The sequence below is a fragment of the Gallus gallus genome, chromosome 13, assembly GCF_016699485.2.
Source record: "Gallus gallus isolate bGalGal1 chromosome 13, bGalGal1.mat.broiler.GRCg7b, whole genome shotgun sequence".
NCBI lineage: Eukaryota > Metazoa > Chordata > Aves > Galliformes > Phasianidae > Gallus > Gallus gallus.
The window spans coordinates 15,992,454-16,007,926 of NC_052544.1; the positions used below are offsets into that span (position 1 = coordinate 15,992,454).

General features: G+C 43.4%; 1 protein-coding gene across 9 annotated transcripts in view; it reads left to right on the forward strand.

The window, feature by feature from the left end:
• The window catches only part of FSTL4 (follistatin like 4), a 186,562-nt gene that overhangs the window by 146,700 nt on the left and 24,389 nt on the right, over positions 1–15,473 (forward strand). For all 9 annotated transcript variants that reach the window (XM_015293992.3, XM_025154798.3, XM_025154799.3 and 6 more), the window contains exons 7-8: positions 3,261–3,427; positions 13,685–13,805. In XM_015293992.3, coding sequence (XP_015149478.3) covers positions 3,261–3,427; positions 13,685–13,805 — 288 coding nt within the window. The remainder of the gene's footprint in view (positions 1–3,260; positions 3,428–13,684; positions 13,806–15,473) is intronic.

The following is a 15,473-nucleotide window of genomic DNA, read 5'->3' on the forward strand; positions in this document are numbered from 1 at the left end:
TATGAAGCACTTAAAAAAAACATGAAATCTTTTTCTGCATAGTGTAGCATGAGCGAAGGCATGCAGGGAAACGACACTTACTATGTAAATTATCTCTATGCCGTGCTAAATCAATGAGTTTTCCTCCATAGATGCTCATTCCAGGTTGCTCCCTATAATGACCTCAATTATACATGTCTTCATTGTGAAATTATGATTGCCTTTGGCGGGCTGCAAATGACAGCAGAGGAAAGATTTCCGTGATAAAACAGCACAACAAGTAATACCTGCGTGCATTAGTATGCAGAGCGTGCAAAGGTGCAGCGCGGCTCCTGCTTTAGAGCCTCAAGAAATAAAATTGGAGAGGAGGGGGGTGTAGGAAAACGTTTGGCAGTATCTTGACGTTTGTAACAAGGAAAGGAATTAGTGAGCCTTCACAATCTCATACGTGTCAGCGTCAGATCTGGTGCTGCAAGAAATTTAAATGGTGGCATGGCTGCATGGTTGGCCCAATGGTCTGCACTGCTTCACAGCCCCTCTGGGATGGGGTATGGCAGCAGAGAGAAGAGCTGTGAGGAGCGGGATTCCCCTGAACCACCCTCCTGCCCTGACCATGGGGGGCCATCCTGGCCTCCTTTTATCAACTGTGATTTAAATGGGAATTAGGCAAACATGGTTGCGTCTGTTCCTTCATAAAGCTGCCTCTTACCGAGGCAGTACCCCTGTCTTGAACTACTCGAAGTTGAGCCACAAGTGTTGGGATCCCGTTCTCCTACTGGATGCGGATGGGTTACAAGAACCACTTTTTGCTCTCGCTGCAGTAGGCTGAGAATTTGCTTCAGATGAAACATTGATGAAGAATACCAACTTTGACATGGCTTGATAAATATGATAAGCTAGGAGTGATGCTTGCAGAATCCATGGACTGTATACAGAGCTACTGTGCTTACATCAGCCTGCAGAATTTCCCAAAAAACTTGAAATTGCCCCATCTTTAGGACCAGATTCCATTCCAGCCCGTGTTCTGCGTGTGAGCGTGTTTTGAATATTACCCATTCATTCCATTTGGTTTTTATGTGTGTGGTAAAAATCCTTTTATCTCGTAAAGATTTTTAAAAACAAAATGAGCAGCTCAATACTTAATCTGGAGGATTCTACCCAAAATCATTGTGGTGACTTGAATAATTTGTACAACCAGCATCAGAGCGTTTGAGGTCTGCAGCTTAAGTACGAGATCCTGATTTTTCTAAGAAGACTTGTGGTTTTTAAACCAAAAGAGCACAACCTTCATCCCCTCTCAGGGCATCTGTTTCCATCCCAAGGCACCTGGTTGTGTAAGTGCATTTTTCCTACTGATGCCAAGAAAGCTGTGTCTAAAACCGCCCAATATAATCCTCTATTAATAGAAAGACTTCTGAAAGTCAATGTGGTCATGATAGGATGCCTTCAAATATATTCTACAGAAGTATTCGAGGGCAGTATGTGATTACATAAGAGATGTATATTATGTACATGCTGTAGTCTAAGAAGTCCCATCTTGCCCTGATTCAGTTCCTTTACGAGTGGCAGCCACCTGAAGTGTCTTCTTAAGGGTCAACTGGAGCTTGGGGGCTGGGCAGTGTGAGAAATAGCACTCAGAGTTAAGGGGAACAGCAGTAAGAACAAAAAAAAGCATTCTCATAAATGAGTGACCCTTTATTTCATTTCTCCTCAAGAAAAGATGATCCTCGTTAGCCCTACTCCGTGCTACAAATTATTGTAATTATCGATTCTTTATCCTGTCAAGTGTGCTCCAAATATTTTATTAATAAAAAAGGAGCCCGTTTTAATGCAGAAAGTAACTGTTATCAGCACCTCTATGGGGTTTCCGTGCTTTGGGCAGGTGGGTGAAGACAGAGGGCTGGGGCACTGCATCGTACACTGACCCCAGCATGAGAGCTCCTCCTCCAGCTGGTATCCGAGGGTGATGCCTAATGAGATGTGGCTTAATGAAGTGGTGTTTAATGAGGGGTTCATTCCTGGCTTTGCTGCTAACCTGACTGTGTGTGGGCAATGTTCTCCTCTTCCTGCTCCTCCTCTGTCACTCTGTTTGGGCTTTAAGATTTCAGGGGGATAAAAGGTTGGCCCAACTCTTCTTGTGTCGTCCCTATAGGAGGGACTGCAACCCAAATAACTGCATGATGTTGGTCAGACTTTCCTATTTTTTGATCGATACTACAGCTGTTTAACTCGTGGTGTTTTTAAGTGGTGCTGGGAATATTAAGTGGGAGAACAGCTCATGGCTGGCAGACACGGCGTGCAGTGTATTGATCTTTGCAGCCCTAAATCAGCCTTGGACCTCCAGTAGTGAATATGGTTTGTGGCACACTGAATTGACTTCTCGCTTGGGTGGAGGAGGGATGCAGAGCTGCTCAGTACTGCTGTATGAGTGGGTTCAGCACGCAGGGCTCACAGTCAGCAGATAGAGCCCCAAAGTGAGTCCTCTTGGCTGCCCAAGGTTGTGGAAGGCATCCAGTATTTTAGTGAACAGATTTTCCAGAATTGTTACTCAAGAGTTTTAAAAGCAGTTTTATATGTAGAGGGTATGAAGAGATGGAAAATATTCCTTGAAGAAGTAGGTGCTGGGTTTTATTCAGTGCATTTCTGTAGTGGTGGCCACGTGAAGAGGATTTTACCACCAAAGCTCATAACTCTTAAGGCAATATCACATCTTAAGCTGTGACTTGAAACGATAAAAATGGTGTTTGCAGTCACTGGAAGTCAGCAGAAGAAAGTGCACGAGGCATTTAGATCTTCCCACTGTGGAGATACTGCAAGCGATATTAGAGCTTGTGTGGATCACACTGCAGATAGAAGAGAGTGAGCCTGAGGAGTAGGGTAACTCTGCCAGCTGGTGCAAGGAAGGGAAAAACGTGAGCCCATGTGGTGTTTTGTAGTCAGTGCTGCTGCACTTGGTTTTCCTAAAGCACACAGCCTGGGGCAAGGCAGCATACATCTCTTTGATCCCTGTTTGACTGCAGCCGATGCCAGTGGGATGAAGCCAGAGGGGCTTCAGGGAGTGGAAGGGGCTCATTCCCCAGGCCAAGTTTCTGTCTTGGCTGAGGCAGCATAGTGCCAGTGGGCTGTAAGCATTCCTTGCTCCTCTCAGTGGGAAAGCTTCCCTCTTGGCTTTGTTGCTTAAAGACTTCTTACATCCAACTCCTTGCAGAAATCCTTCAGAATTATTCCTGGAATGGGGAAGAAAGGGAACCTTGGTGCTATTTGGTGTTATTCCTTTGCAGAGGTGGTCCAGCTCAGCCTGCCCGAGGAGCAGCGGGTCAGCATCACCACCATCACAGTGGGCCTCAGCACCATCCTGACGTGCAGCATCCGCGGGGCGCTGCGGCCGCCCATCATCTGGAAGCGCAACGGCATCATCCTTAACTTCCTTGACCTGGAAGACATCAATGTAAGTCCTGAGTTACTCCTTGTGTATTGAATATGGCTTAATTTAACAGCTGATAGTTTGAAGGGAACGAGTTTTGTCTCGTTATTGTCATGGAAAACAAAGCTGGCATGATGTTTTGATTAAGATATCCCCGTAAAAACAAAGCAGCTGAGAGCGTGGGCACTTGGGCTGCTGAGGTTACTGCAATTTGCTTAGCACTGATACTTCATCCCCTGTTCCTTGTTCGGTTCAGTGCAGCCAGAGCAGCCCTGGAAAGCAGGGAAAGGAGCTCTCCACACCATTAACCTCTCGGCCTTCTCATTCCCAGTACAAAGCCGCAGGTTCATAGAGAGCATGAAACAACACATTTACGGCTGGCAGTGAAATCTCTCCTCTATCTAAATCAAATAAATCTGTTTCTCCCCTTTCTCTCGCCTTTCAGCCTGCTCCCATCTCTCATTCCTCAGGGTTTCTGACCAGCAGTCTGAAATATGGGGTAATTCAGCAGGTTGTGGTGATACCTTGGCAGGAAGGGAGATGGATCTCTTATAATTAGTAGTGTTGGTCTGATGTGTGAGTCACAGTTGATAGTAAAGACAATACCTGAGTAATGGCATAAACTTCCTCATTTATTTAATAACATTTAATTATGGAGAGATTGGAAAGTCACGTAAAAAAATATGGTCTGTATTTAATTTCTCTTTGCATTACAGTGCACGGTAAATCAGTTTTTATTTTAATTATGCCACAGAAAGAGTTGATTTATATTTTTGTTCAGCTCTTGTTAATTTGATAACCACTCAGTTCAGAGTTGTTACAGCCGTAGCTCCCTAAATGCTTGTGTATCTGGGATTGCTGAAATGCAAGAAGTCTTTGTTTTCCTCTTACTGCAATGTAACACATTTGTTGCCTCTGCCTCAGTAGGAACTTAATGCACACTGTGCATAAGTGATTACTGTACACACAAATTCAGTAATTGCAGCCATCTAAAATTTTTCTTTTAATCAAAGCAAGAATTACCTTTTCCAAATGCATTTCTTGTTGCCTTTTGGAGCATGGCACTGACATGCAGTGGGAAACCAGCAAATGTCCCACTGCGGTGTTGGCACATGTTTGTAAGGAGCAGTGCTGAGGATGCTTAGGATTGCACAGTCAGCCCAAGGCTTGCAGAGCTGACCGGCTTTCTTCCAGCCATCCATCAGTGCTGTGGTTGGGATAATGGCCATTGGTCACTGCACTAAAAATCCATGGAACGCCACCAAGATGTGATATGCAAAATCCAGCATTCCCTCCTGGGGTGGGAAAGTGGCCGACCTGACAGCTAACAGTCCTGTCCAAATACTCTTCAGAACAGATCTATTCCTCGAAGCAGATTAAGCTGAGTAAAGATTACGCTTGCTGCCAGCATGCTTAGTTTAATCCATAGCAAGCAAACCCAATGGCTTTGTGTGATCAGAATGTAGAAGGAGCCTTTCTATGGGCAGCGATGTTTGCTGGGTTGATCTGAGATGTCCTATTTTGAGGCTCAGATTTGCTGCTGAGCCCAACTGAGTTAAAGGTGAGAGTCAGCTGTTCTGAAATCCTATTTCCTCATCCTCTGGAGGCTCGAGAGTAGTAATAGGATCTTCTGGCCCCAGCTAATGAAAATTCCAGGCATTTGTATTGTCTTTATGAAGTTTTGGTTATAATCACATCGATCTTAAAAGAATGTTTGAATTTGATATGTGAATGGAGCACAGAATGACAATCTGAGAAGTGGAGCACAGAGGCATCCCTGAAGGACAGCACGTGGCTCTGAGGCTTCGCTTGTAACCCAACTATTATTTTAATTAGGATTGGAGCAGTAAATTTTCAAGTTCTCATGCCAGTTCCTTCATAATCTATTGCTGGCTCAAGTGGGCTTCTGGTTTACTTACGAGTAATTCACTTGAGCATTTGTTGCTAAATGTTAGGGAGACTTAGATCCAAGAACGTAAACTGGATCCTGCATGATTCCACACTCCCTGGACAGTCCCATGCAATAGCAGGAAAAAAAATATACAGGTTTTGACCTGTTTGAATTAGTATCAGTGAGAAACCACAAACAGGACTCAGGCTCTTAAAAGGAAGCAAAACAGTATTTATGCTCAGTTCTAATGTTTGGTGTGTCAGTTTATCTCTTTCACCTTGTCATGTAACACCTGGTGCTATTGTGCATCAACTTTTTTTACCTAATAAACACTTCAGCATCTTTTCCATCTTTAATTAAACTGTAAATCTCTTTATGTTCCATATATATACCATTGCCATCTGCATTCTGGTCTGTTGACTTGAGGTGAGGCAATCTGGGGACTGTGACTCCTTTTTCTCCCCCTTCTGGGCAGTGGGTCTGTGGCTGCCCAGGTGGGCCCCTGCATGCTGGGTGCACTTGTTGGGAGCTCAGGTGGAGATGGCCCTTTAGAAGTGTGAGCACGCCTGTGCTCGGGGTTAGTTCTTGCCTGTAGGTACCAGGGACAGAGCTGCAGTGTTTGCTTGGAGGTTGCAGTGTGGGGCAGCCCCTTGTGGGTGTAGCGAAGGACATTAAACAATCATCTCTTTAAGGGCATTGACAGCGGGAAGTGAAGGCAGTGTGCTTCTTAATACACTTGAAGTCAGTTAATGAAATTACTTCAGTTTTCTTTTAGAGTGCCTCAAGCAGAAACTCAATTGCATTTCTGCTTTTCACAATAAGGTTAGCAATTTGGCTAATTGGAAGTGCAACAGGAGATTAATTGTACCTTTTTAAGTTCAAGAAAATCCTCCCTGCTCCTGGCACAGTGGTAATCACATAGAAACCTACAGGATATTCATGCACTTGGAAAAATCCTTGTATTATATTTCAATTAAACTCCTTCTCTTCTAAATGCTAATTGAGGAAATCAGATGAAAATATTGGTCCAAGTCAGAAGAAGCAGAACTCTTCAAAGATGGTGTGAGCACAGCAGAGGGAAGGAACCACTGCAAAGTCCTTTGTGCTTTATTCCCTTAAGATTATTGATAAACGTGATATGAGAAGGTTGACTGTGTTCCAAATTAACAGTAGAAGAGACAAGTTCAACAAAAACCAAACTAACCCGAAATTTATGCAGAACTGAGAGGCTGAAGGTTTCTGTAATGCCTGGATGTTTATGTGCTTTACTTAAATCATTTTTATGAGAGATCTCGAGTGGCAACAAAGTATTAATAACTTTCCATTTCTCTCTTAATCAGAAGCTTTCGTAAGCAACATTAATAATTTGTCTTGTTGGTGAAGAGCTCTGTTAATGAGTTGTCGCATAGATGGTACAAAAGAGCCATCTTAATGGTACATGTAATTAAATGATTTCTTCTTGCAAACATTTAAGATTGCTTTTTGCATGAAAATATTATTTATCCATACATTTCCCATCCAGGTTATTTATCCATTATAAATGCTTTTGCAGCTGCACTAAAAAAAGTCGCATCAACTTTTCTGATGAAGAAAATAACTACAGTGTAGCTGAAACCGGTGAGGTTGTGATAGCTGTAAATTGATGTTTGACTACAAATAGCAAACTGGTTAAAATGGGTTATCTTTCAAAATAATATACTTCTGCCTCCCAGGAAAAAGCAATATGCTGTCCTAAATCTGTGATTATGAAAGCATTCCTCAATTTGAAAACACAAAAAAAACTCCACGTGGAGTCAAATGTATTTATAGGGTATTGTTTCATGTGATTTGACATCATCTGGAGGAAAATACATAAATTTATGAACGAAACTTGTAAACAAAAGCTTATCTACAGCAGCATGATGAAAACATACACAAACAACAGAGAAGAGCATATTACCATAAGAAAACAAGTGTAACAGAGCACAGGTAGATAAGAATTTGGTGAATTACCAAAAGTATGATGCAAATAGTTTGAACTAATTCATGAGTAGTTCTCATTATTCTTTTCATGTTCATCTATACACTTTAACCCAGATCTACATTAAATTATTGGTTCAGAAATGCACTTTTCGTTGCTTGAGATTAAAATTTCTTCATTTCTGCAGATGCTGAGTAGGGTAGCGTGTCTTTCTCTCAAAAAAAATCCTTATCTAGGAAGAAATGCAAGACTCCAGAGCCAGCTCCCCTCAGGGGAAGCACTCAGGGGATGAAGGCTTTCTCCTAGTCTGATGAAAAATGAATAATGGCCCTAAAAAAGCACGCTCCTGGGAGCTTACAACGTGCAGCCTATCATTCGTTTGTATTGTCACTTGTGTGTATCAATTAGCTGATCTTGTAGGAGGTACAGGGAGAGGTGTCCATCCAATAAGAGATCCACACACCAAATTCTTGATGTCTTGGGTGCTCCTCTCCAGAAGAGAGCAGTGCCAACTTCATGCAGGTTCTGTCATGTAATGTTTGGAGACCAAAGCAAATGGCCAACCTTAAGAGTAGAAGTCTCCTGGACCGGATTGTTCATTAGAACAGGCTGCATGAAGTAGATATGTCCCTGTTGATGGTTTGAATGTAACTCCATTGTTAAATAATAAAAAGATCAGGTGTGAATAACCTCACTTAATATCCCAGTGATAGGAATGAGGCCCTTAAAATGATCAAACCCTGTGTCATCCTGAATGCTACAGTAATAAAGTGATGTGAGTGCGTTACAGGAATTTGCATATTGAAAGCCAAGTTTTTTCTTTTTCAAATCAAAATTTACAAAATTACACAGTGCTTGTAGCATCTCAGGTCTTGGAGGCTCCAAAATAGAGGTCAAGTGGAAAATTAATGCTTACAGTATTTTCTGAACATATAATCTCTCACTTTTCTATAGTAAAGACCATAGAAGTTGTATCCATGTGGTGCCTCCAGTGGGAGAGCTTAATTCTGTGTTGTGGCCCAAGGTTTGCAGGTGACTACTGCAGGTGCAGGAGTACTTTCATGGAGACAGTGCAGTTGTTCACCTGGTCCTAACTTCCCTTAGATTATAAGGGTTCACCTCCCTGCACTTCTCATTTTTGTGGAGGAAGGCATTCTCCCAGCAGCCTGGCTAGTTTGGTTTGCACATCTTACAGATGGGCACAGACCTTGTGAAATTTTTGAGGCACATGAGATGTGAGGTGTAACTCTCCTAGAGATGAATTGCTTATGCTCGGTCTGAGTTTTATAACAGGGAACAACTATAAATATGGTGTGAAACTTCTAAAAATGAGCAGGAGGAAAGGAGCGAGCCAATTAAAATCATCTGCTGTGAAGTGCTGAGGTAACTGGGCTGGCAAGCTTACAAAATGCATCAGAAGAGCTCTGAGGGTGAGATGGATTAGGGCTCTTTGGAATCAGATGTGCTGTCCAATACTTGCTCAGACTGATGCAACCAAGAGTTGGGTTACCAACAAAAGGCTGTGAGTTCCTGCCTCTGTGCCATGGGCAGAAAGCTGCAGCTGATGAATACTGTTTTCTCCCAAGGTCAGCAGTTGTTTGATCAGACTTATTCTCTGCAATGGGTGGTAGATCTGGCTAATAGATGCTTCACTGAGTCATCCCTCCCTTCCACCAACAGCTCCAGCAGGAAGACCTACCGTGGGTTTTCCTCATCACATTGTCTCTGTGGGTTTCTTGGGATATAAAGTCATCCATCTTTATCTATGCAATAATTGTATGATTATTTTAAAAGACCATAACCATATAATTCAAGGAAAAAAAGACTTTTTTGGCTTGCCAGCCAAGTCTTCTGTTGTGCTGAATTCCTTGAGTAGCAAAACAGGAACAGAGATAAATTACTATCCCACCGGGCTGTGTTTGCAACAGTTTTCTGGCATTTGCTTGAGGCTGAATTTTCCTCCATGTAGAGTACTAAAGTGTAAGATGGCGTGTGTAAAACCAAGAACAAATAATATTAATGAAGCATAAGTTCTCAGCTTGTCTCTGGAAATGAATTATTAAGAGCACCAAAGAAAGTGATTTAAGAGGCCATGACTAATTTAGTTTTTATTATTTTTATATGAATCACTCATGAGTCTATTGTGAAAAAGATCAGAGACGTTTGATTAGTGTGGAGAAATCACTTTCCAAGTGATAGCCATTGTTGGAGATTTTGCATAATAATAATCTCATTAAATGCTTGGGTACATTTTGTTTTAAAACCCCGTAAACATTATCAGGGAGAGATTTCCAGGACTCTGAGGATCAGGCAGGCTTTTTAAAGTGAACAGTTGAATTTTCATCTCTGTGTTAGTTGTTACGAAAGTGTGACGGCGTTGATTTCCCTCTAGTGGAAAACCAGTGACACCAATGAGCCCCGGTGCCAGGACTGGCTTTGTCTGGAGAAGGAACCAGAGCAGTGTGGGGAAAGTTCCCAGCTTCTTTGGGCTCATCTGGGTTTGTTCCTTTCAACCATTTAAGAGCAGTTTGGGTGTTTTTCCTCCAATAAATGGAAGTGGAAATGGATGTGGATGTGGCTCTGGGCAGCCTGGTCTGGTGGTTGGTGACCCTTTCCTATGTGTTCCCCCTCTGTCGGAACAACCCCAAGTCCTGTTGGAAAGCTTTATGAAAAAGGTCTGAAAAGGAAAGCAGGTGGGTATCGTTGTGGTGTCACTGGGCTGCCCCAGCACTGTGCCCACTCCCATCCCCGTGTGTCAGAGCTGGAGATTTGTGGTGTTCCAGCTCCATAATGCATTGCACCTGAGACAGAACAGGAGCTGGATTTACAAGCAATAGGCGATGTTTTACACATTTCTAAGCGCCGTGTCTCTGAGCAGCAGCAGATTGCATGACCAGGGAATGCATTAGAAAAGAGGAATGGGATAAATAAATATGAAAAATCTTCTGTTTGGAGCAATTGATGCCTTGGGTAATCAGTGGTGATGGAAGGGAAATTCAGTACAAAGAAGTGCATTTCCTTTTTCTTGGATCTGCTTTGTTGTTTTTTGAAATGCAATGTGTGCAGTGGCAACTTGGGTTGTGTTCTTCAGATTACTGAACTGTTGGCAATTTAAATGCAAGGTGGTGGCTTTCTTTTAATCTTGAAAAGTTCAAATGTATCCCAAGATCACTTAATCAGCCCTTTGCGTGAAGGGAAGCTGTGAGGTGTAAAAGAAGCTCATGAAGGGCAGAGAACTTTGATTCCAAAAAGGGAGAAAGAACACAAGATGAACTGCTGGGGGAGTCCATTTGTCAGCTGTCACAAGATGACCTTATCAATTATGAAAAATGATAAGCACAGCTTGCTGATTTTTTTTTTTTTTTTTTTAGTTTTTAACCCAGAACATGTAAAATAATTTTATAACGAAATTCATAAAATGGAGGTGAGGAACACCTCGTCCTTATCTGACCACTTTCCTGCAAGGCTTGCTGCTCTGTAGCTGTTGGAAGGGTTTCTGCCTCTTGTTCATACATTTTCATTGCTTCTATTTCTTCCCCTGCACAAGAAAATTCAGCTTCAGCAGTAACAGAGGAAAACTATGCCCCGGAAGTGACTTTCTACCCTTTCTCCTGCTTGCTTATCCTTTGCCATGGGACTGTGCGTAAAGACATCTCTGCAGTTTGCCTTTCTGCTTCGTGAGGGGATTGTAGGGCAGACCCACCTCCCAGGGTTGCGCAGCACTGTGACTTCAGGCGGCCATGAGATGCTCTGCTTGAAAGGTGTGATAGCTTTAGGAGGGAAGAATTGTGTTACATCATTTTTATAGATGTTTATGGCTCCTTCTGACTGCTTTCAGGCTTGTAGTGACTTGGGAACTTGGCTTTGCAAGCCAAGGCCATCTGAAAAAGCCAAAGCACGCAGAAATGTCTCCTCTGCCTTTTTCTAGCATTAATTCTTCCCATTCCCTTTGCCCATCTCAACCTCTTCCTGCCAGTTCTCCCCAGGAAACTTTACGTGGATGTGTGTGTATGCAGGGGTGGGTGGGTGGAAGGATGGCAGAACAAGCTCAGAACTTGGCTCTAAAAATATTTTATGGTAAATGGTTTTTGAGGACTTTTATTCGAAGAACTCTACCTTTATATAGCAGTATAAACAGAAAGTGTTTGTGCATAAGAATGCATGCATATATATCAAATGTAGCCGTGAAATCTTCATGCACTAATTATATCCACAGGGAAACACAGGGAGAAACCGTAAGCTGCAATAAATAAGCACACGGGAAGAGGCACTGATTTGTTACAGAATTCAGCATTCTTTTTGTAGCGACGGAAGTTTTGGTATTGAACCTCAATTTGGTGATCATGTTTTCCTTCCCACCCCTAACTCTGGGATTCTCGATAACGTTGTGGTCCCATGACCTCTAATGTAGAGCAGATTATTTCCCTTCTGAGCCTGACATGAAAGGTACAGCATTGCCTGAATCATATTTGATGGCTGTTTTTAAGTGCTGGAAGACAGAAAATAGATTTTAAATGCCATAAACCATGCTTTTACCAACCAAAGCTTCTCTTCACAACAAAAAACGCATTTGGAGAGGAAGAGAATAATCCTGTAATCTGGCATGGGTTTGTTTTTGTAAGGGTTATTGTATTAAATGTATTACATTAATACATTTGTGCACATTGAAGAAAACAGATTGTCCCTAAAAAGACAATTACGGAGCACAAACCAAGCAGCCACAGCATTTTGCTGAGGTATCTTAAAGGAAGCAATGTGCTTAGGACTGAAAAGATTGCATTGTACTGCATTTCCACCACTCCGTATAAATCATCCCATAAAAGTGGTCGTCCTGCCTTTATTGACCTGAACTCAATCTGAGTTGCTTTGGGCTTAACTTGAAAAACTGTTATTGAGTCCCGTCCGCTGCAAGCATCTTCTCTATCTCGTGCAAATATCATTTGAGCAGGGCTGATAGCTCTTCTATTTGCAGTTATTCATGCACCTTTGCTTTTCAGCAGGAAAGATCTAGCTGGCAAGAAAGCAGGCAAATGCTGGAAGTGGGAAATCTTCAGTATAGATATCTGTGATGTATTGGGTAGCTTAACCTGCTCGTTCTAAACGCCCCATCTGCGTGACACCCAAAGCAGCACTCATATCTGAGATGCTTTTGGCTATGGATAACTAATTTCAGGGACATCTTTGGATTTGTTCTCATTCAGACCTGTGCACGTGTTTGTGCTCTGCGGTGCTGTCAGAGCAGCAGCACACGATGGGCAGCAGAGAGCAGAAACAGCACCATTATTTCTGCCCCCCTCAGATCAGAAGAAGAGCAAAATGTTGTCCCACCTGCAAGCTCTGCCTTGTAGCAGGCCTAAAAGTTAGGGAAGTCCCCACGCTTTCCTTTGGTGCCCCAGGGCTGGGCTGTGGGGAGGAAGAGCAGCAGAAGGGATTGCACAAGGAGTGTGACTTTGCCATTCCAGCTCTCCAACGCTCACCCTGTTGTGCTGCTTTCATGCCACCCTGATCATTAATTGATTTTTACCATACGGTTGTGATGAAATTGTGCAAGGAGTTGAATTTAGCATGCTTCATGCATGGAGTTAATTAAGGGAACATCATTCTTTAAGCTCATTAACTGTTCTTTAAGTATATCCTTCTGGGTTTGCATGAAGGTGTGAACATTTGGGGGCTGTTAATGGAGTAACAAAAGAAGCTGCTTTGTGTACCTATCAGCCCTACCATTCTGTTCAATATAACTTGACATATATTCCTAAACAGTGCAGTTGTGCAAAACATTCAGTGCCCAAACCTCCCTATAACAGCCCTGTTCCCTGCTGACAACCAAACATTGCAGCGTGAGAGCAGATGTGGGAAAGGGAAGGGGGAGAAAAAGAAGGATACTTGTCAGGCAGTTACAGATGAAGGCAGGCTGACTCCAGGGAAGTTTCTCTGAAAGAAATCCTTTGTTTTTTTCCCTGTCTCCTGCCTGGAATGTGGTCTGAGAGCTGACAAACAGCCTCAGCTCTTCCTCAGCAAGTCTCAAGGTTACCGTGTGTTTTCTGAGAACCAGCACAGCTAAAGGAAGCCTCAGCCCGCCCCGAAGTTGTGTGCTGCGCACCTGAGGTTAACGGGTAGATGTTAAATTTCTCTATAAATTAAACAGCTGGAGATTGCTATCTTTTTTTTTTTTATGTGCAAAAAGCACCTTGTTAACAACCGGCACAAAAGTTCATATTCTCAGATGAGTTACTTTGCCTTACTCTGAAATTGCTGCTCATTTTCTTCTTCGCGTTGATTTATGAACTCTGAAATTTGCTGCTCGGAATTCAGGCTGTGTTCCCAAGCTGTGCTGCTCTCCAAACTGCTGAGCAGGTCACCTCCCTTCCCGCGGTGTGTAACACACTTTTACTAAATAATAAGGTGCCTTTCCTGTCTTTTGTTGCTACAGGATTTTGGAGAAGACGATTCCCTCTACATCACCAAGGTAACAACTATTCACATGGGCAATTACACCTGTCATGCCTACGGCTATGAAGAGCTGTATCAGACCCACATCCTTCAGGTGAATGGTTAGTAAATGGCATGTGTGACAATCCACTGAAAACGTTCCTGTAAGCAAAGCTGCGGGTTGGTCTCCTTTGCACAAAGACACGGAGCCGTGCAACAAATTGGCTGTGTGTAGCAGAGCAAAGGCACCAGCAGTTGGCTCGCTTGTGCTATCACACGGGCAGTGGGAAAGAAAGGGAGCACAGGGGGACGTGTGTGCCATTACCTGGGCTGCAGCTGGCACTGACAGCTTGTTTGACCATTTGTGTAGCATTTCCACAGAGTCTTAGAGCGGTGTTTCAGAGCCTCTCTTGGACTCATGGCTGCTTTTGTTGCTTCAATACTTCCATCTTCCAGAGAATAATTTCTTTTGCACGAAATAGGGCAGGTTATTTAAATAAACACAGCACGGTGTTTGCAGAACTAGCGGTCCACCTCACAGCTGGGTACCAGTCATTACCTGCCTGTAGCCAGCTTGGTTCAGCAGAGGGCTGTTCACATCAGCTGAAGGCACAGCCCACTGGGCTGCAAAATGAGGGCAAACCATTCTCCAGGTGAGAGAACCGTGCAGGTCGTATTCCAGCATCTCATTCATCCACCCCCCTGGGCCACGTTTGAGCCTGGTGGGACTTTCATTCAGACATTGGCTATCGTTCTTCTGGGCTCAGACTCAGTTGGGCTGAGTTTAAAGCTACATTGACTCAAACTGGTGTTTCACGGGGCACTTGGTTCATGTCCATCCTTCCCCATGCACAGAGCAAGGGATGCATCTCAGCCCCTGCCTGCAGGGTCCCTCTGTGCTGCTCCCCATGTCCTGTAATGATGCAGGTAATGCAGTCCTCTGGCTGTGATTGATGTTCCTATTTTGTGTCCAGTTCACACAGGAATGGGATACAGATGTCATTGCCCCACTCTTTGTTGAGATGAGAATGAGAGCACAAGGGACCAAGAAAATCACTGTCCCATTTGAAACCTCTGCTGACATAAATCCAATCCTGTCTTTACTTCAGATTTTCCTGCATTCTGCTATGAACGTATTGAATCAGCAGCTTTGTTACAGTAGATCCTTCACAAGGAAAAATATTGTTTAGTTACTTCTATAGGTGTGCACAGACCTCTGCCAAAGAGAGCTCATCGACAGAAGAGAGCAGATGACTACACCCAGTTAACAGAGGCTGATCCAAAGGGAAACAGCACGGGAGTGCTCAGGTGTTGGGTGTAGGTTTGGTTGCAGCTCAGGTCTTTGGCCATGCCTGCATGCTCCACCCACAGCGAGTGCCTGGGGAGGAGCGCAGAGCATCCACTTGATTTGAATGAAAACAGACTTAATGTTTCCACATAATAATTTGTCATCTTTTGAGAGAGTAAACTGCGAAATCTCAGCACTACGGATAACTAGATTGTGTGTGCTGCAGCTGGGAAAATAGGTTTCCTTCCTCAAAGTGCTATTTGTTTGATGAATGGCAGCTGAAAGGAAAGCATGCTAACAACTTAATCCCGTTATATTATGTGATATATTATGAGGCCTGAATGGAGTTTAGTTGGCAGGCGACAATGTAGTCTTTATCATCACTGAGAATTTAAGGCCCAAATGCTTTGAAACTAAAACCAGGATGGGAGGAGAGCTGAGGGGAGTGCAGGGAGGGCTGTGCTCATGGTTTGGAGCTGCAGTGTGCCTCTGCCTGCTGCTT